The following is a 22230-nucleotide window of genomic DNA, read 5'->3' on the forward strand; positions in this document are numbered from 1 at the left end:
AGTTCGGCGCAACGGCCGTTTCTGCACAAGCACGTCGTCGAAGCAGCACTTCTGAAAGCACACGGTGGCTCCTTGATGTTTACTATCGACCGGTTGCCTTTTTATGCGTAGCATATTGCAATCACTCAGTTCAGCCCTTGGTGCTGAACCACGTGACGTGACGTGACGTCACGTGGTTTGGTGACGGCATGTCACGTGTTGACGTTACGTCAGCAAACCACGTAAAAAAGGAAAAAAAGAAGGAAAAAAGAAAAAAGGAAGAAAAAAAAGAAAAAAAAAAGAAAAGGACGGTTGAGCATGGTGGCGGTTGCCACCGCCCCGTTTCAAAGGGGGCGCTCCTATCCATCCATCCATCCATACGTCACGGAGGAAAAGCTGCTGAGAAAATCGAGTGCCGCCAAGCAATACTCGCGCAAAAAGACCGCGCAATATGCAACGCATTCTTGGCTTAACCAAGCTATAGTATTCTAGTACACTATAACCAAGCTAAGCCTGGGCATTTTTTCTTCCTTTGTAAATGGTTCTTATGCACACCCCTTTCCCTGCTGTAAATTCTATTAATGCGGCAGTATTAAAAGCCTCATCGGGAAGAAAATATGTCGTCAGTAGCTAAATTAGCCGATTGGCTACAGGGAAATGACGTCATCAGACCGGATCGTTTCGAATGGCTCGAGGAAAGACGTCACCAAAGCGGGTCATTCCGAATGGGTGGGGGGAAAGTGACGTCACCAGACCGGATCATTCCGAATGGCTAGGGGGAAGTGACGTCACCAGACTGTATCATTCTGAATGGCTATGGGGAAGTGACGTCACTTCCGGTAAAAACAACGGCTGCTTATGCTACCAAACTGACAACACATAATGGAATTAAATGTGGGATTTTTTTTTAAGACTGGTTACTCATGCGGCAGTGCGCTGGTCCGTTAACCGACCCATGATTTGACTGGCGGTTAATGTCCGAACTGCTGGATACCAGCCGCGAGGCAATCCTTTAGAAGAAACTTGACTATCCAAGCATTTCACGCATGAAAACATTTAATCTCCTGGACAACAGTTTGTGAGTCTCGTTCCACTCTACACTCCTGCGACCTTCCAGCAGGCTCACCGGCCAGCAGTTGTTAGAACAGGGACAATGAAGAGTTTTTCAAGCGTCAACGAAGGAAAATTTATTCAGCAATTTCCTTAAAATTTTGCAAACCTCATGTTGTGGCTATCCTGGAACGCGCGCCAAATACCCTTCGCCGACGTGAACATTGTTCCGCAATACAAAAACTGCAGTCAATAAGCATAATTGAGTGCCTACCCCGTCCCTCATTAGTTTAATCGCAAAGCATCCGTAAGGCAGCTTATCGTCGCGTGCCCAGCCATGTAGGAAAGCCTCCCAGATCGTCACGCGGTGAGGACCAACAAGTCTTCTAGTAAGGTTCAGCACGACTCCAAAGCCACCGAAGCTTTTAACTGCGGTCAAGGGATCGCAGGTCTTGCCGCGGTCGTCCATTTCAATTCCCTTTGCAGTCCAGGGGACACCTGACATGTCTTCAGCGTATTTCTGCTGCCCGGTGCCTGTAGATGTGGTTCGGGCCCTGCGGTTCAGGGCCTGCAGACGGCGCCTATGAAGACGACGGCGTGGTTATAGTGGTGCAACAGCACGTACAGGAAGGGGCGGTTGGCGCGGAACGCAATCATGGTGGCATCCAGCGGGTTGGGCGGCCGGCAAGCTTCGCCCAGCCCTTCCTCGGTGGTGTCGAAGAGCGCCTCGTGGATGAAGTTGTCCACGCAGAGCTTCGCCCCGGCGCCCGTCATGCGGGTCATGTCGACCACGCGGTCGTCGAACAGGTTGGTGATGCCGACCGCCTTGAGGGCGGGCACCATCTCGTACGACTTCTGCAGCCGGAAGCGGGGAAGCCACACGGCCATCGAGTGCACCGGCTTGAGGTCCTTGAGCAGACGCCGCAACACGTCGTACGTGAGTACGGCCACCAGCTTGCTTAGGCTCACGTCACGGTCGGGTAGGATGACGAGCAGGCTCAGACAGCGGCTCACGTAGGACAGCTCGATCGCCTCGCACGGGATGCGTGTGCTGCGGCAGTACATGGCCCCACGGCACGACTCCAGCATGTCCACCTGAGCCTGCACATCGCACTGTCTTCAGGAGCAAGTCGCTAAGTGGGCCGTCATGGCAATGTACACTCTTTGAAATGATTAGGTTTGCTTTATTGAAGCAAGTTCTAGTAAACGACGCCTACGCTGCCCTTATGAAATAGCGTATCATCACTGAAAGCAAAAAATTCACTTTGATACCTATCTCCATTACGTGTTGGCAGCGCGGTAGCATTAGCAGCTCTTGACACCTTTATCAGGAGTGGCGTCGCTTCCGGTATGGTGACGTCATTTATATTCTGCCAATGGGAATGCTTCCGTCTGGTGACGTCTCTTCCCTCCAGCCAATGGGGATGCTCCGGTCTGGTGACGCCACTTCTGATGAATTTGACCCTATGAGACTTCTGATGCTATCGCAATAAACAAGTACAAAAAAATTCAGGGGGCACTTTGGCTCTCTAAAGTGCTGCAAGGCGAAAGCGTTTCCTGGCGCACTGTTTGTCTTTATTTACTTTTTTATTTTTCATATTTTTTATTTTTGCTCCTTTTCTTTTTTTGTTTTTATTTTTTATTTTCACATCTTATTTTTATTCTGTTGTTATTTTGTTTATTTTCTTTTTATTTTTTATTTTTCTTTTTCCTGACTTTATTCCTTTTATTTTATTTATGAAACCCATGTCGAACCTTGAGCCTTTGTGGCGGAGTGGTAGCGTCTCCGCTTCAAATTCCCACCCTCGGCGCAGTTTCTTTTTAAGCAGTGACGCCGAAAGGCGGACAAATCTGCCGACACGGCTGCCGACGCGTCTGCTAACGACAGTATGAGACATTGAAGGCTTTCGCCTTAAAACGAAATCTGCGGCGACATATGGATGCAGCGAAATAGACGCCGCCAGCTGTGTGCAATTTCGACGGATCTCTGCGTTCGTCACGTTACGCTCCTGACTACTCTTACAACCCTGTGGCACACACAGGCTAGTGCCTGCAAGCGAGACACGCAATGTGAGGCATGGCCAGGCTGTCGCCTGTAAGCGAGGCTAGGCTGTTCCGCGCACCGTCTCCCTGGCGTTGACGTAGAAGGGTGCCTTGACGGGCCCATAGAAGGGCTCGCTCCAGATGCCCCGGAAGTAGATGGCGCTGACGAGCAGTAGGCGTGTCTTGTTCGTCACGTCGCCATCTCTGAGCATTTGCGTCAGGTTGCCGTCGGTCGCCTGCGTGGTACACACAAGCGCTCCCTGCAGCTGCACAACAAGCACCGGGGGACCAATGTAGTATACAAGCCGAAGGGTTGCGCGACTGCAGGACCGCGCAACTGAGAGTCTCCGGTCCCCAGAACGCTCGAATGTGATCGTGTATTAAATTGACCCAGAGATAGATAGAAGCATGTTACATGGACATGTAGGAGTAATTCTGGATGAAGGCAACTGACGAGTTGATTTTTTTCTATATCGACTTTTTCAGGTTCTCTTGCCTTACACTGCTTTTTACCAGTGTTCGTGATCAAACCTGTTACGGGTCACTCCATGGTGCCCACTATGAAAATCTAGAAAAAGTCGGAGGTTAACTGACTGTCAAGCTGCCTGCGGCGCTAAGGCGAACTATGAGCTCTGATCTGCTCAAAGCAAGGTTATCGTATCTTTAACAACATCTAGTGCGACGGAATTCAGACAAAGCTATAACAGCTATCGGCTGCGCATCTCGTATGTACTACGATGTGCACGGCTTCCTTAAAGACCGAACCATCAATTCTTCTTGGACCACACGCTTCACAAACGAGACCACATGATCAAACCTCGCGGCTCAGTTTATTGACTGCCTGATTGGATAACTGAATGACTGTTGATTGACTGATTTTTTGATTAACTGATTCATTGAATGAATGAATGAATGAATGAATGAATGAATGAATGAATGAATGAAGTCCCATTTGTACAATAAACGGTAGTTGAATGACTTCCAGCCGCAAACCTGCGTTGCAGCAGCAGCTAGAAGAGTGACCCGCGCACTCCGTACGTCTGTTCACGGAGCTTTCCGTCGGGCACTGACCTTGGCCGCCCACTTGTTTATCTCCTCGGCAGCCGCCTTCGGGTTATCCTTGAAGTTCAGGCGGCCCACGTCGTCAGAGAAGGTCTCCTGCAACGTCTCCTTGAACTCTGGCAGCAGAGGAACCTCCAGGGACACGAATATCTTGCTGCCGAGCGACACCTGCGCCAGTGGAGACTCTACCTTGCGCCATTGCTCTTGCTGCAACAACTTGAACAACGCAGCGGCAACAGCAACAGTAAAATTACCCGCATTAACGACACAAAACAAGGCAATGAAAGAGTCAAGCCTCCCAAAGACGCTTTGTGTTTGACCGGCAGCGCCCGGCAACCAGTAGTAAGGACGGCGAATTCATGAAAGGGAAATACAAAATAGTGAAATAGAAACACCGGCTGCATTTACAAGTCCATAAACTGCACAGAAAATCCTCATAGTTCTACATTTCGCTTGGTTGAGTGTCCGAATGCGTAATAGCATTCCTGAGCTTCGTTCAGTTTTAAAATCGCGAAAGTGTTTCGGACAATCGAAAAGAAAAGTTTCACATTCTTTTGCAGTGGGATATCTTTCTTGTTGTTAGTTGTAATAAATTGTGGGGTTCAACATCCCGAACCGAATCACGGGCTACGAGGAACGCCGTAGTAGAGGGCTCCGGACTAATCTAGACTGCCCGGGGTTCTATAACGTGCGTTGACATCGCGCAGCACACGGGCGCCTTTTGTGTTTGGCATCCATCGAAACGCGGCCGCTGCAGCAGGGATTGAACCCGGGTCTGCCGGCACAGTAGCCCGAGCGCATCCTTCCCGTACCCTCCATCCCCAACCACGGCGTAGTCATACTGGGAGACTCTCCTGGCCAGCTCCGCTGCTGCTGACCAGCGCCGGATAATTACCGACGCCTTGAAGCGGATAATCCTCCAAGGACTGTCATTTGCCCTTTAAGGGCAGCCCCCTAAAAGTTGCCTCGTGCCACGTTAGGGGTGGGGGGAAGAGTTTGCCCCCTCTGCGTTCATTCGTGTGAGACGGCTGGTAGGAACGCAGAGGTCTCTTTAAGAGTTGGTCCAAAATGCTTTAAGAGAACAGCTTTTCTCATCCAGGAACGAAAATAGGGTAACGTCAACGCATACAACACAATGACATCCTTAGATATAAAACTGCAAGGAGTATCTTGTAATATGCCGCACGAAATAAATTTCATTTTGTTCTGAATGTACTCACAACAGCGATCACATATACTTATTCCATAGCGGTTTTGAAATTATTCCAAAGCATTGGTTTTGTGCTATGATATAGAGCAAGGGCTACGCTTCGAGACTGCAATGCACGGACACTAGCCCGGCAACACTACCGCCCTCCTGCAGATGCTGCTGCAACTATCGCCTTCCTTGAAGGTCTTAACATGAGCGAGGTCGGAGTTAGATTGATGGAATGGATGAATGGAATGGATGGATGGAAGATAGAAGCACCCCCTTTGAAAAGTGGTGGTGTCACCTTTCATCATGCTCGGCTTTTTTATTATTTATTATCTCTGAAAGATCTCATAAATCGGTCTATAAAGTCGTCATTTGCTTTATATGCCTTCTTAAACCTACACTTCTAACCTTATGTCACCTCTCTGCTTTTGAGCCACCAATCTTCCAATCGGTTTTTGCTAACTTCCGTTCCTTGAACTACGTTCTCTCTCTTGCTAATTTCCACCACACTTATTCACATGACCAATGTTATTTCTAAACCCTAGGGTATCAGGGAGAGTGCCTGCATCGACATCCGGATGGATGCCATCACATTCGAGTGCAAGCTGTTCAGTTTTTCTGCAGATTTACTACACACTGCACATGTGGTTAGGAATGGTTGACGAAGTGCTTCGGAAGGAAGACCGCGGCGAACTCCTCGAGTATTGTGAAACGGAGATCATGAAACTGGAAACTTCGTTCGCCTCCGCACTAACCGCCAGAAAATCCACGTTGCGGCCTTCACGCGTCCCTCAATGATGCACTCAAGATGTAAGCACACTTGCAAACAGAGCTCAGCTGCAGTCGCGCGCGGACGCCTTCTTGTCCGGCTGCGTTAAAGTTAGCCGGGCGTTTCTGAATCATCGCGCCATGCCTTGGGTCTATAGAGGCCGCGGCCGCACCTTGGTGTTGGGCATGGCGCTGTTGAGCATGGACAGTATCTTCTCGCAGGTGCGGAACAGGTTGTTGGGGTCGACGGCGCCGCAGGCCTGCACCACCTGCGCCGTGGTGGCTTCGCCGGTGCCCGCGAGGGCCATGCCCAGGGCGACGGCGACGCCGAACGGGGACAGGCACACGTTGGCATCCTGGGACTCCTTCAGCGCGTGCCCCACCAGACGCAGCCCGAAGTCGGTGAGCGTGCAGAAGGGCCGCGACGAAGTGGGCGTCCCGAGACCGGACCCCGGAGACGGCGGCGACGCGGTGCCCAGCTGGTGATGGCTGGTCATCGCGCTGGTACTGCTGGAAGAGGCCATCGCCGCCACCGGCCCCTCTTCTCCGCGCCTCGTCCTCCTCTTCGTTCCCGGTGGCCCGTGCGCTGTGCCGTCTGGCGGCCTGTCTTTACCTCCTGGAGCACCTCCATTTTGGTCATCATCATCATCATTAGCCGATCTACGCCCACTGCAGAACACAAGGAAGGCAGCTAAAGATGATCACCATCAGCCTGATTAAGCCCACTGCAGAGCAAACGCCTTTTCTACGTCTCTCCAATTAACCCTGTCCTTTGCGAGCTGCGGCCCCCGTATCCTTGAAAGCTTGTTAATCTCATACGCCCACCTAACTTTCTGCCGCCCCCTGCTACACTTTCCTTCTCTTGGAATCCACTCCGTTACCCATAAGGACCAGCAGTTATCTTACCTTCGCATTGCATGCCCTGCCCAAGCCTATTTCTTCCCTTAGATTTCGACTACGCTGTCATTAACCCGTGTTTGTTCCCTCACCCACTCTGCCTGCTTCCGGTCTTTTAACGTTATACCTATCATTTTTCTTTCCATAGCTCGCTCCGTTGTCCTTAACTTAAGCCGAACCCTTTTCGTTAGCCTCCTCGTTTCTGCCACATAGGTGAGTACCGGTAAGATACAGCTGCTGTATACTTTTCTCTTGAGGGATATTGGTAAACTGCCATTTATGATCTGAGAGAACCTGCCATATGCGCGCCACCTCGTTCTTGTTCTTCTATTTATTTCCCTCTCGTGATCTGGACCAGAGGTCACTACCTACCCTAAGTAGGCGTTTTCCCTTACTACTTCCAGCCACTCGCTACCAATTGTGAATTGTTGTTTCCTTGCGAGACCGTTGGACATTACTTTGGTTTTCTGCATGTTGAATCTGGTGTTGAATCCAGGTGGCTACGTTGCTAGAGATGCACTCTTTTCTTATCTTCCTTCAATAACAAATATCTCCAACTAATCATACATCTTCCTTTGCTTCCCAATCCTTTCTAAACCTAATAACCTCAATAAAGTACTTCCATTTCTGACACTCTTCGCTTCTGAACCTCGAAGCATGTCTTCGCCCGGGACACGTCTTTAAGCAGCTCTACCCGCTTGCCGGAAGATAACCCTTGAGGAGGAAGAAACGAGCCTGCACTGCTGCGATAACAGAAGGCTGTTAGATATGGGCCACCCTCTTAGTGAAGGTACGGCGCCGACTCCAGGCAGAGACGGAGGCAGTAATGGCGTATGTCCCTTTTGTTTCTGGAAGAAAGGGGTCCATCTCCACCTCCCCTGCAGGTCACTGCGACGGGTTGCCCACAATAGAGCGAGAGTTTGTGTGCCCCCGTACCCCCCGGGAAGGGTATTCTTCCGGTTGATGATGATGATTATGATGATGTCCTCAGGCTAATGTCCCTGTCTTTCCTCCTCCTCCTCTTCCTCCTCGTCAGCCAGACGGCGCTGGGGAGAACAAAGGCCTAGTGTTTAAACATAACAATGGTCCCGTAAATAAATCTGCAGTGGAAGTTAGCAAAAAGCGATTGGAGGATTGGTGGCTGAAAAGCAGAGATGTGGCATAAGGTTAGAAGTGTAGGAAACCGTAGGTAAAGATGATGGCGAATCTTAATGAGAATTGACAACACAGTTGAAAAAATAAAGAAAGAAAAACTGAGCATGGTGGCAATTGCCACCACCCCGTTTCAAAGGGGGCGCTCCTATCCATTCATCCATCCATCCAGCCTCCGTCTTCCCTGTACTGGGAACGGCGGCGGTCGGGGAAGGAAGCAGCCTTTATTCACTTGTTGATGAGGACAGAAGATGACAACGTCTTCGAAGTCGACGACCTTGCTAGGAATGATGCTTCAAGCTGACCCTGGTCAGGTGACCGCCAGTTTCCAGCGGGGCCAACTTACCGGGTGGGAAATGGTGGGGTTTTAACGCACCTAAACCGAGTAGACATGCGAAAGCATGTGTTTAGCCTGATTGGCTCATGTGGTTTTGCTTTGCTGGGTCGTCGGCATCTCTGGCGACGGTATTAGACTCAGGTTAAGCTCTGATCGAGGTTAAGCTGATCTGATCTGTTCGCGTCGCAGATGGAAGTTGATGACGACGATGATGTGCCGTGCACAGCGCTAGTGTGTATTGCAGTTTAATAAGGGGCGTGATCGGCTGCGGCGATAGCATGGTGTTTCTGACAGCGTGATTTTCAATGGAGTGCCTCACCAATGTGAAACGCAGACGGTTGAATTCAGATATCGTAGACATCATGTTTGCAGAAGAAGTGTATAGGGCATTCTACAGCGGAGGCCAAGGTATATATAAAGGGGTTCTAAAACGGGTTAAGAAAATGGTGGTCCCAGCGGGAGTTGAAACCCTTTCCTTCAAACTGCATACCAATACGTTGTCTGCAAAACCTAGCTACAAGAGAGAGACGTGTTTCTGCCATGGGGGACTAATTGCCTCCTGTGTAGAAAACCGCAGAGTGCCGAACATTATTTCTCGGTTTCTGGGACGCTGCCTTCTTTTGGGACGTCCTGCAACGCACCCTTAAGAAAGACCTCCCAATCACACCCAGAAGTACTCGGTTTCTCGCTGTTAACAAGTAGCTGATTCTACAGGGTGTTTCACCTAAGACTTTCTGCAATTTTTAAAAATAAGCTATTTGAATTAAATGCGCGCTTTTTCTGGCATAGCATTGTCAGTGGTGTAGTACATCATAATGCAGCTAAGACGTGCTAACTAGCAGGCTTGTTAACCAATATTTAATAGTTAACTTTTAAACTATTACCGTTGGGCTCATTAATTATTAAGAGGCATGTAGCCCACCGTAAGTAATGTCCATATCCGTTTTTATAATTTCGAGAACGCGATTATCCTCGGCACTGTGGCCCAACAAATTTTGGCTATTTCGACGAGTTAGGTTCACTGGAGAGGTTGCTTTGCCTGCAAGCTTCTCAAACCGCATGTATTTTGGCGCGATGTAGGCGAAATTTGTTGGGCCACAGCGCCGAGGATAATCGCGTTCTCGAAATTCTAAAAACGGATATGGACATTACTTACGGTGGGCTGCATGCCTCTCAATAATTAAGGAGCCCAACGGTAATAGTTTAAAAGTTAACTATTAAATATTGGTTAACAAGCCTGCTAGTTAGCACATCTTAGTTGAATTATGATGTACAGTCATGAAATTTATGAACGTGAATACGGCAGCGCGTGGCAAATAGCCTCCAGCCCTACTTGTGCCGATACGTGGCGGCTGCTTTCCGCAACGTGGTGGAAAGGGTTATGCCGCGTTGCCTCCCTTTCCACTTTGTTTACGAAAGCGACCGCTGCGTATCGCCACGAGTAGGGCTCGAGGCTATCTGCCACGCGCTCTCGTGTTCACGCTCATAAATTTCATGGCTGTACTACACCACTGACAATGCTATGCCAGAAAAAGCGCGCATCTCATTCAAATAGCTTATTTTTAAAAATTGCAGAAAGTCCTAGGTGAAACACCCTGTATATGATGTGCTGTTTCTCCTTTGCATGCATACGATCTGGCGGTCTCGATTGGCCGTCAAAAATTGTGATCCTGGTGTCCGCCCTGCGTGCAGTTATTTTGTTGAGGATGTATGTAAGCCGTGGAACAACCTCAGGAACCAAGGTTTCTGCGATGAAGTCGTTGGAGTGATGCATGTTCTCGTTAAAATGAAAGTACATAAATTTTGACGTCATACCAACCGACACTGTTAGGGTGTTTCTGTACTTGCTGCGACAGGCAACAAAGAAAAAAAAAAACGACGATAACATGGTGCTCTGGTGCTCTGGCCAGTGAAGGTGATCTGTTCCCGCTGCCGCAGGTTTGAATCCCAGTCGCGGCAATGTTTATTTTATTTAGTTTTTATTATTTCAGACACAAGAAACTTAACGTGGCGTCGCAGTTGCTAGGCAAGGGCTCAAGACCACAAGATCGGTTGAAAAGATTCATGGCCGAGGTTGGTGAGCGTATGAGTGCTTCCGCAGTAAAATCTCGGTCGCTGCCAGAAGCGCTGCGTAACTGTGGCATCATCGTCATCGCTGTTGGAAGAGCTGGCATTGTCATCGGAACAGTGAGCTAGGGTGCCGGTTACGCCTTTTACAACAGACCCTAGAAAAACCAGCCGTACGGTGTGTGGTCGTACGCTTTTTGAACTGCCTTAAATATGTAAAATAAACTGTACAGTCCTGAGCATCATCTGGTCTGGCTCTCGGTAATCCCGCCTCCGGCCGCCTCGTTACTGATTGCACACCGTTGCACGCATCCGGGGCCATAACAACCTTAACGAATGTTCCCGTAACTTTCTCATCCGTAAGGTCCAAACATCCTGCCCTTGTTTTCCGCTTGTTTGTCTATTTTTCTGTTAAGCGTTTTTAACGACAAGCTCCACCAACCCTTCAACCTTATCCTGTGCTCTATCTCCCACCCCCTTTTTTTTACTACTGGATGCGTTCGGCCTCTCCCTGCGCCACCTTCTCCCACGCTATGGCCGCTTCTAGAAGGTGGCCAGCGCAGCTGTTAAAAATGAATCCAGAGCCCTTCACTACGGCACTTCTCTCTTCCTTCTTTCACTGCTTCCTCCATTCCTTCCCTCACAGCGCTGTTGAGGTGTCCGCAAAGAAGGGAAACAGTTAATGCTCCTTTCTTTTCTACAAAACAACAAAGAAAAAGTCCAACCGAACCGCTACGCCTGCCAGATATTCATCCCAGCTACGTACTTCCCAACTCGGATTTTATTTGTTGAACCGAAACCATAACGCCCCTCGCTCGCGCACTTTTTGGATATGCCATCCAGAATTCTTAGCCAGTCCGGGCATGAGCCTTTCGGAGAATAACACCATTACGCTCTGGCCCTTTCGCCACGCCTGGACAAAATGGCCACTAGTGGCTTGAAAGGCAGGAAAGTGTACTCGGGTTGTGCTGTAAATTCCGGCGCTCTGCCCAAAGGCTAGCGTCCCGACATCTATATATAAACAGCTTTTGGTTTGCATTCTACAGCGAGGCCTGCCTTAAACGCTGCCTGTATAGGAAGATGCGAATGGGGATGCGTCACCAATAGTTCGTGGTGCGATTCCTTCCTGCAAAAGCCACAGAACTCGAACTTCTAGTTAAGTATTCGCCAGTCAGGTGTGGGGCACCTGTAGCCATTCCAATGGAAATCGACGTTTCGCGTAGCCGCGATGTTGTGCGGTAGGCAGCATCTTTAGCTATTTGGTACAAGTCGCCATACAGTGCTAGTACCATGCGTCAAAGCCTTAATTGAAGTAAAATTGTCGAAACTTGCTGCCGCACGTCGCCATACAGCGCTAGCATGCGTGAAAAGCTTAACTGAGGTAAAATTTTCGAAACTCGGTGCCCCACACCACATGATCTACGTTATAGCCATTATTTCGTTACAAACCGCTTCATTATAACGAGGTTCGACTGTATGTACTCGCAAAAAGCGTGTTTCCATGGTGCACGCAGTTGGTGGCACAGAGCCTCTCTGTGAACATAGTGTCACCTTCCTTCACCGAAGAATTTCCAAGCCATGCCCATATGCAGTTGGTAACGTTAACAGGCGGCCAGAAAAGTGTTCTTTATTCGCAGCAGATTTGAAGACAGGCTTAGCCAGATTAGCGAAATCAATATTGCGTTGCTCTTTAAATCGTTATTACATCAGGAACGAATGGAAATCGACTACGAATACATTCTTGCCAACCGTTAAGTGGAACAGCTGTATATCTATAAATACACGCGTGCCTGCAGCTTGGCCAGGTGAGGAATGCCAAGCAGCAGCATTAGATGGCACTCCGCCTGCATTTCACCGAAGACGCCCGTGCGTTCTTCGCGTAAGCAGCGCATATACTATGGCGTCAAGTAAACCGAATGGTACCGCCGCATAGAAGGCTGGGCACGATGACGTGTACGGCCAATGGACAGGACCTCGAGGACTACAGCGAGACTGCAGTGTGCGCCTCCTGGCGGCAAAGTCCGCTTCCAACCCCAGCGGATGGATCAGGTCATGCTGGGGTTTCGCAGGCAGCCCACGTAGAGGATGGCCTTACGCTGCCTCTCGACCACGAGGAACATGAAGGGCCGGTTCACCTCGAAGCTGGGCAGGTCGGTACGTTCGGCGAGCCGCAGCGTGGAGACGTGCAAGTCCAGCCGTACGGGCTCCTCGTCCGTCACCTCCAGCCGCGAACGGCACAGGAACTCGTGTACGCACAGTTCCTTCTCGTCTGCACAAGAGGCAAGGACCACTTTGAGACCGCTACGCTCGAACCCAAATTAATCACGTGACCATAGACGATACTATTCTTCAGTGCGTCCTTCTCTTTCAGTCCTTCGTGGCTCTTTGGTCCCAGTCAACCTGGGCTCCTTTCTTAATGGACAGCGGGTGCAACACCGATGACGTCCTAGGGCTCAGAAAAGGCGTCATGAACGACTACGGCTGTATATCTTATGTCTTCATATAGGGCTAGGCCCAACCATGAGCCCTCACAGTGCTTGCGTTTCATTAATTTTCTGCTACGCGTGTAAGCAGTTTATTTTTATTTTTTTAATATAAAGCTCTTTGAGTGATGCCGAGTGTCGTGGGAACTCGATCGCCCCGCTCCGTCCCCTTGCATTTGCTTCTCCGCGATGTCGTCTTCCCTATTTACCGCAACTAAAAAGGGAGGGCGCCTGTGTTGCAGCTACACTAGCGCCAGCGACGACGTGATTGTCGCGGGCACTAGTGAGACAGCTCTTGCGCTATAGTGCCTAGAATATACTGGCTAGTGTGCTGAGCGCGGGCGGCGCGGTGGCACCCGAGGTGATGCCTGCCGCGGCGGCCGCATAGCGGCGCTGTGGTGCGAGAGGGTGTCGGGTGAGCGTGCGCGTCGGGGCGAGCCGGTTTCTCGCACGCGTCGCGCCGTTGAGGGTTGCAAAGGTCTAACCAAACCAAACGCTAACCAAATGTAAGCACACGCGAGCGTAAGCGGTTGATGGAATTAAAACTAAAAAAAAAACACGTTTCACAAAACACACAATTCGGTTTAATAGAATGAATGCAGCATATGTTTAATCAAAGGGGAAGTGCGAGTGGGGGTAATGCTTTTTGGCCAACAGAAAGTACGAAAAAGCGCGTATTCAATTGCAGTGCCAACAGATAGACACTGTGTAGGCTTCACCTACACAAATTAACTTTGAGTGTGACAGAGTAGCACTTTTATATTTGCCACAGCGGCACGATATCAAACTTACAGCTTTTGACTATATTACGGAAACAGATAAACCACTACCCTATTATGAATCTATTGCAGCCTATAGTTTATATAAATTTTAAAAGTTCCAAGTAAAGAGAACTTGTTACGATTACGGCTGAACGTGTCCATGCTCTTGGTCTTTTCGCTTAAGGCCTCAAAAACCTTCGTGTTCAGACCAAAGCCACCCTTAAATCGTTGCAGATATTTTTGTAAGCATTTTCGCCCAGGAAAAATCATAATGCTCTGCTCTCGAGTGCTCGTAGAGCTTTGGGCTCCGCATCCTCATTATAGCAAACACTCCACAATCCAGGCACCATCATAAGGCATGCCTCTCAGAGACTTTCGTCTTGCGGCCAGGAAACAAGCTCTCACAGCTAACTGCTGCTTCTTCGGGAGTGACTGTATTTTTGCCTCGAGTGCTTCTTCGCTCATTGCATTGTTTTGCTCCTTCGTTGGGGTAACATGCTGCTGAGCATTGACCCGGCTTTTCTTTGTCTTTCTCAAAGCACGAGAAAAATTCTTGATTTTTTTTTTGTCACTAGGATCTTTCGTCTTTTTCCTTCTGTACATGTTGTTCTGCGAGAGCGTCCGTAAATATTTGCAGTGCAAGCATGACTCTCCTTTTCCATCGGTGGTCAGCAAGCATTTCTCTGCAAAGTACATACTTCTGTATGAAGTGTGCTTGCCTGCAACAGGAATCATGCCACACCCATTACAGAGGCCGCAGAGCCATTTCTTGATTAAATATGATGATGATGATGTCCTCGGGCTGAATAGCACATACCCACGGCGGGGGATTGGCTCTGCCTCATGGCGGGCTGTAAGCACGCGCTTTTCCTTTTCTCTTCCTCGGAAGTAAATTGTGGCAATTATAGAACCGTGCTCACGCAAAAGTTTTCCAAAAGTCACCATTCTTTCGATGAATAGTTTCGAGAAGTCACCAGCTTCGGTCTCGCAACAAGCATAAGTTAAAGCTCCATTTGACGCAGCAGGCAACTTCATCCATGTCACCTGAATCAGAATTCAGGTGACGGGAACGGGTGCCGAATTAACATGACTTGGGCACGGACACTGCAGTATCGCTTCGCTTCCACACACCGGTCCTGTATCATTGTCTGTCTGCTCGGAATCGGAACGCTTCTGGAGTTCCTCTGATGCGCCTCCACGAGCGACGCAATGAGAGTCAACCCGCGTATCATCACTGTCGACTGCAGAGCAAAACTCGGGACCCACCAGCTCGACATTTCGCTTCCGTTGTTTAGGTGCCCGTCCTTGGTCGCAAATGTTTCGCACCTTCCTTTTCACCGTCTTTTTAGGCACAAGATGAGGTGGATAATTTTCGAATACTTTAGGGACAGCATCGGGCTTCAGGCGTGGCTTCACTCGGTCGGGCGAGTTCGTTCACGACGCCGTTCACCGTAATCTTAAAAGATCTTTCGATGCATTCGTTCTCGAAATGTTTTTCGCATACGACAGCCTTCGGTGTCAGCCTTCTGTCGGCCCTCTTGACCTTATTTTTCCATTCAGCAAGCCGTGCTGGGTCCCCCGATGCAGTGAACAAAGACACCTTTTCTTCGTTAGGCCGATAACCGCTTCGACACAATGGAACGAAACGCCGTCCTCTCTTTGCATTGCCGCTTAGCCTTTAACATTTCAGGATGTTTTTGCTCGCGTTTAGCGTCTTCTAGCATCACAATCCAAGAGATGATGCCTGTCAAACATTGATTTCACAGGAACAATCGCGCGAGGCTGCGGTATCGGCGCGACAGCAGACGACAGGAGTTCGGCGGCTTTCGCGCACCCTCCCGACCGGCAGCGCCCCTTGCGGCCTCTCCGCGCAGGCATCGCGGCGGGGGCCTCGCCCTCCCGTACGAAACGCGCGCGCTGCGCACACTAGCCAGTATATTCTAGGCACTATACTTGCGCTCTTCAGCTCTGGGAACTAGACGCGCTTAGACGTTTCGGCGCTCTGTTCTCCGCCATGGGGCGAGGACTCGCTGCAACGAATCTCGCGAGCTCGTCCCGGCCAGCCTCGGAGTATCTCCCCTGCCCTAGAGTGGGCGAACATTCGCTAGTAACCTTGCTGATGAGTCCAAATACCTCAATATCTTGGCGTATTTTGCCGCTGGCTGGTGTTTTTGTTGTTGTAGATATAAATGCCTTTCTGTGTCAGCCCGTGTTCCTTTGTTCTTACAGAGGAGGCCCCGCCGTGGTCTGCGTGCGCTTGCTATGGCGTGTGATCATGGTGTGGTGCCGGCCGTTTGAACTGTCAGTCGCGGCTGGATAAGCGGAGAAAACGTATTTATCCCCTTATTCAACGCCACAGTGTATACAATATGAATAAATGCATATCTGCCGCCCAGCGGAATGGTAAAGCGACGCACCCGATATTCCGGTCAGGTCGGCCTCCTCCTTGTTGAAGAGGTCCCGGATGCCAACGTCGGCCAGGTAGCGCGCCATGTTAACGTGTTCGTCGAGCATGAACTTGGGCAGCGTTATGTCGAGCGGGCTACGGGCGTAGCGCCTCTCGAACTCTAGCACGTCCTGCGGCGTGATGTTCGCCTCGACGTAGGCCAGGTCCGACTGGCGGTCCGGCAGCAGCACGAGCAGCTGCAGCTGGTCCATCATGCAGGGCAGCTCGAGCACGCGACACGCCAGCCGCTCCACGTGGCAGTGGTTGCAGACGCGCCGCGAGCACATGGTGGGCACGCTGACCTTGTCGTTGTCCACGAAGAAGGGCATGGGCGCCGTGTACAACTCCGAAAACTTGTCCAGCCAGAGGCAGCGCAGGAAGGACGTGCTCACCATGAGCACCCGTGTGGCCAGGCTCACGTCGGCCACGGTGGCCACGGCTCCCATCTTGTGGCCCGTGACCCGGTGCAGCCAGGCGTTGATCTCCTTCACGGCCAGTGCAGGGTCCCCCTGGAAGTTGACGATGCCCACCTGCGCGGCGAAGTTATCACGTGGTGTTCAGTTCGCTCTGCCATCGGCCTAACGCTTTCCGCTACTCATGTCACACATTCTTATAGTCACCTTTAAAGACAGCACCCCTCTTGGTGCTGTCGGCATGACGACATACACTGTGCGCGACGATATACGTCTATGGAAACGGCGAAGCCTGTCGACACGCTACCGACTATTGCGCCTTCCGCGTTTTTCGTGACAGACGCATAGTTCTACCTTTCGAGACCTCTTGTCGACATCTACGTATTTCTTCGTCGTTTGGTGTGTTCCCTACCGTCCACGAAGTGCACAGATACCGGTAAAGCAAATGCAGCAGGACATAACAAACCAGAGTGCTGTGCGAGCGACCTCCGGCTTCTTCCTCAGGGTGTATCCCATCACATAGTTCTGTGAGCAGCACAGCAGCAACTCGTGAGTGATAAGCATGTCGCGGTTAGAGCTAACCGAACCAGACTCAGCCATCCTATGTAAAAGATGGCATGGACAACAATAACCAGAGAGGCGACGATAGAATGTGGAGTGGCGGCAGGCCGAATGATTCAGTAAGAGTCAAGACCTGCCCTCCGAACTCCCGGTGGATGGCCTCCTTGAAGGAGTCGGCCAGCTCCAAGGATGTGGACAGGTACATCTTGTTGGCCAGGCCCACGTGCTGCGCCGACAGCGGCTCCAGGGTGCGCCCCACGGTGGCGAACTCGCGCAGTATCTCCTCCTCGTCGGACACGCCCAGCGCGGTCAGGATCTGGTCAGCCGTGTCGCCCCGAGAGCCGGCCAGCGCACTCACCTGCGCACTCGCCGCGGTCCTCATCGTCAAGCTATAGTGCCTAGAATACTCTAGGCACTTGAGTCAATACTCCAGGCACTATAGTCAAGCCCCTGTCTCATTGATGAGGAGTGAATAAATCGTACTTTTTAAAGGCAGTGTCATTTTATTGATGGTAGATAACAGTGCGATGGTGCAGACACTGAGTCAGGCCGTGGTCCACCGCGCTGTTGTCTACCATGAGTCTATACCGACTCGTACAACTTTCTTCGCTGATCGGTGCTACTTTACACTATACCCGTCACTTTTCTTATGAAGCGCAAATGCTATGCAACTGCGTAACTGTAGCGGCCGCACTGGATGAGGCTCGTGGCCTCATCTTGATGCAGCTTCTCATCTGGCGTAGTTTGGACCTTCACACTGTAGTGTCCATGGTGGATGACAAGATTTGCCTTGTACGGAAAAACAAAGGTTTTAGCACTATGAGAGAAGAAGGCTAGTCAGCCACACCGCCACGAAATGTAAATTACATGGGGATAAAGCTTAGGGATCAGTTTGCATGTGCCTGCCGGCATATTAAAACGATAGACAGATAGCCTTCACAAGTTATGCCCTTCTGGGTTTCCTAGTGATAGTTCCATCGCACTGTCAGAAGGAGCATCGAGATGGTACACAGAATTAACGTATGAAGGAGCTTACAGCGCTGCCGGGCTTACCAGTGCCACGGCGGTGCCGAAGGGTGAGAAGAAGACGTTGACGCGATCGCGGGACAGCGCCCGGTACAGTTGCAAGGAGAAGTGCTGCAGTACGGGCGACTTGCCGGCCCGGCGGGCTCGACGGCGCTGCGCCCTGGTGGCCATTCTCCCGAGGCGCTGTGATTTGCACGCTGCGATGCATTGGCCGACATTCTTTTCAGCGAATTTCTCACACCCGATGGCTAGCTAAGGCACATTCGAAGGAGCGTTATGCGAGTAAGTGAACAAAACCGCGCCACTGATGTACAGTCTCGATCAAAAGTCTTGAAGCCTTCGCTTTCTTCAAGCTTTTCGCTTGCGCCGCATAACTGAGCCATCACGGCAGCACTAAAGACCAAATGGCCTTGAAATGATGATAAAGGGCTTCTTCTCGCGATAGGGAAGCTTGCTGTTTGACGAGTACTTTGAATGCTCCGTTACACGGAGCATTCAAAGGACATTCATTGAACTACAAGTGAAAGCCGTGGCCTGAAGATTTTTGACGGGGTGTGTACACGTCTCCTACATATGTGTAGCTGTAATGAATGGCGTCATCCATATACGACATACGAGTTACAGATGCATGGAAGAGTGTCCGGTTCCTCCGGCTGATCTTTGAACTGTTTTTTGCATTAAAGTTCTGAGGCTGCCATGGGGGAAAAATTCGGTTGCAGGTTGTGAAAGGCTGGACCACAACGGCGTTAGTATATTGATATTGTTTTCTTGATAACTGCTGACCGCGACTACCAACAGGTGTTACTGCAAGTGAGCTTCTCTCAATTGGTTATAGAGTGCCCATTTCCAAGTGATTTTCATTCTGACGGCGGTCAAGTTGATGATCTTCTGAGCACTCGAAACCCAATACGAGTCCATTGGTCGAACGGCTGTGATGGTCATGACACACATGTGGGTAACAAATAATGTTTTTGCGCGTTCCAAAGCAAAATTACGGGACACGATAGCACTCTTGTGGAAAGCTTCCCCGGGCTTAGTTAGTTTATGCAAAGCGATGTTCTCAGCAAGCCTCGAAACAAATAGAAGGACGTCTGCATCTAAATGCGGCGCACTACATAATCGGCAGGCCAGCAATCCTTCTCTACAGCTTAACGAGAAGTCTTGACAGGTCTTAACAGCAGCCTTTGGCGGTACTGTCACTAACGCAGGAATATAAAAGCTACATTGAGCAGCGAAAGTATCGAATAGTGGGCTACCTTTTCTGGACTCGAAGCAATGGCAACGCGAGCACCGGGGGCGACGCTTGGTCGGGACCATGCAGCCAGTGGTCACACGCTTCCCTCACCGACCTGCACACGGGAATTCGCGCTGGGGGCGCAGTTACGCAGGCAGCGGCGGCCGTTGACCGCTGCGCCCCGCTGGGCCCTTCGCCGCCAGTCCCCGCGTCTCACTCGTTGTTCTTCGGAGGCTGGGCTGTTGTTGTTGGCCTCAGGTGCTGTGCCCTCTAGTATATGTCCAGACACCCACAACAGCGCTATCCACACCCACAACAGTACTGCGTCACAAGAGAACAACTGAACGCGCCTCATGTAACGTCGAGCAAAGAAAAATTACACCATAATGGATTAATTTCGGGTACAATAAAAAGGGCGGTAAAGAACCGCGGCGAACGCTCAAAATGCAGCAGAAAGACGAAGAAGTGAATTGAAAAGGTGGCTTGCGTCTACCCTTTCTTCTTCTTCTATCTACAGTGCTTCGAGAGTTCATAGTAGAAAACTGGCCGCGAAGAAGTCGCAAAGTTCGCAGCAGCATGTTTAGGGACAGGGAAAAAAAATCGATCCCTAGTGCAAGAAAATAGTCTCTTTGAACAAGATACTTGCCGAGTAGTTCTGTGTCGATAACGATCATGCGGTGCCGGATTTCGTGCTTGAATCTTTAGTCTTGTGACTTAGTATCCATATGTATACAGGCCAGCAACATAGTCCAGATAACGGAAATCATATTTGGCTGTAACTGTGTATGTAAATTCTCAGTCTCATTACTATTTATATGAAAATTTGAATCAAACCCTCCCCCATTACACGCCGTTAGCACATGTCTTTTGAGACCAGGACAGCAACTTTTCGGGCCAATTTGGGATAATTGAGATATTACACAACTACGACTTGAGGCAAACATTGTGGGTGTCTTAAATGAGGGACGATTATAGTATGTATATTTTCGGTCTGCGGCTAACAGTATAAAACCGTTAACTACACCTACACCTACACTTCGTAATCGCGAGCGCGGCAGCGCGCAAGCCAGCCTCGGCGGGCCGTGCCTTGGGTAACAAAATAATACGACTACTTAGCTGAACCACGCGGCATTTGTTCCTGCTGAAACAATAACGCCAGCTAGCGGCAACCCAGGAGAAATTCCTTGGAAGGGCTACTCTATAGAGTCTATAGGACGTCCCACTCACCAGCTTAAGTTTCGAGCGAATCTTTGCTCTGCGACGCCGATCCTCCGACGCCGGGCAGACCGAGCTCGTGACATCCGTTCCCGAGACGATACATTGCGCTAGCGAAGAGTGGAGCCGCACGCGGTCGGCCGAGCGCTTCGAGTTACCCGAGACAAAGACCAAAGTTTACCTTTCCCGGCGCTGGTGTGGTGTCTGCACCGTGTTTGGCGCTCGCTACGCCGGCTCAGGCGCCATCCATTGTAAGCTGGTGTAGCTAGGCGAGGAACGACGGAGGCTGCTGCGGGAGGAACGTGTGGGGAAATTGAATTCCAGGAGACGGTCGTCTAGTAAGTCCCACGACATCAGTCACAAGAAAGGCAGTTTCCAGCTCATTATAAATGAGCACTGAAGACAAATAAAGTTGGCCTGTACACCGATAGACGACGGAATTCTAACGACAAAGAGACCACTCTCACCGAAAACGCAGGCTTAGTAACCCATAGGAAAGACCGAAAAACGAAATACACATACCCAGCTATTCTGGACAAAAGCACTTTCGGAGCGCGAAACCGTTTATGAACGTAATTTTTTTCACACAATGTAAGATTTCACTATAACAATTGATTTCGTTCTACCAATTGAGGTAACCTGCCGTCCAGGTTAGCTCAATTGGTAGAGCGACTGCTCCGGTGAAGAGGTGGTCCCGGGTTCGAACACCGGAGCAGGACGAATTTTTCTTTAACTACGAAGTTTCTAAGAAAGCTGTATAGATTTCCTTTTTATCCGTATGGCTGCGCTCGGGTGGATGTCAATGAGTAATTACTCCCTTATTATTAATCAATATATCCTCAGATCAACCGACGGGAGTCTTGAATTTTTTGTTCTATTCACGTTTTTGCTATCGTCAATCTCCGTTGGTTTTCTATGGCAGTCTTAACTGTTCGATGCGATCGATGGAAGCACCTCAAAAGAGAGATTTGGTACAAACCAGAATAATGGACCATTACCATCAATATTTCCATAACAGTGTCTTACAATTTTTTAATTTTGCACAATTTTTGCCCGAGGACATGATCGCCAACCGCGACCAATTTTGCAAGTAAACTGTGCGTCGACACTCGATTCTTTTTCGCACGAATCTCGGAGGCCATCCTACACCTCCATTCACTTCGAAACGGCGGCAACCTGTAACTCTCGGTGTGACGTCACGAGTTTGAACCAAGTGGCGGGAAAATTTTTAAATTCAATTTTCTGAGACATAAATGTTTTTTATATTTTTGCTGCCGAACAAATGCGGACAAATCCCCAATGATCTCGAGAATCACTTTTTACTGAGAACAATAATTGGATGCAGCTCTCCTCAGTATCCATTTAGGGATTGACGTGTCGTATCGACCTCGTTTTCTGTGGCTTTGATTTGCAGAGACTTGCCACTATTTCCTTCGGGTATGCGGCATGCCCACCTGCTATGCTGTATGCTGATGGTCGACATTGCACGACGACATTGCTGCCGAACAAATGCGGACAAATCCCCAATGATCTCGAGAATC

The 22230-nt window shown here is 50.0% G+C and overlaps 2 protein-coding genes across 4 annotated transcripts; both read right to left on the bottom strand.

Moving 5' to 3' along the window:
* Positions 1-1207: 1207 nt before the first annotated feature.
* Positions 1208-6645, bottom strand: LOC149331417 (serpin B9-like). The gene is made up of 4 exons (XM_089556558.1): positions 6271-6645; positions 4144-4302; positions 3153-3308; positions 1208-2130 (listed from the first exon to the last, which is right to left on the bottom strand). The coding sequence occupies exons 1-4, from the start codon at positions 6619-6621 to the stop codon at positions 1591-1593; spliced, it is 1206 nt and encodes a 401-aa protein (XP_089412684.1). The 5' UTR covers positions 6622-6645; the 3' UTR covers positions 1208-1590.
* Positions 6646-12137: 5492 nt separating this feature from the next.
* On the bottom strand, positions 12138-20842 carry LOC149331418 (leukocyte elastase inhibitor-like). Of its 3 annotated transcripts, none has more exons than XM_089556552.1 (6): positions 20702-20842; positions 19497-19589; positions 18268-18437; positions 17348-17572; positions 16212-16770; positions 12138-12819 (listed from the first exon to the last, which is right to left on the bottom strand). In XM_089556552.1, exons 2-6 carry the CDS (start codon positions 19555-19557, stop codon positions 12596-12598), a joined length of 1239 nt encoding a protein of 412 aa, XP_089412678.1. In that variant the 5' UTR covers positions 19558-19589; positions 20702-20842; the 3' UTR covers positions 12138-12595. The 3 variants fall into 3 exon arrangements, with proteins under 3 accessions (XP_089412678.1, XP_089412679.1, XP_089412680.1); XM_089556553.1 differs by having other exon boundaries at positions 19497-19744; XM_089556554.1 differs by lacking the exon at positions 19497-19589.
* Between the last annotated feature and the right edge of the window lie 1388 nt (positions 20843-22230).

The sequence above is a fragment of the Amblyomma mixtum genome, chromosome 8 (assembly GCF_055824585.1).
Source record: "Amblyomma mixtum isolate Tamu chromosome 8, ASM5582458v1, whole genome shotgun sequence".
NCBI lineage: Eukaryota > Metazoa > Arthropoda > Arachnida > Ixodida > Ixodidae > Amblyomma > Amblyomma mixtum.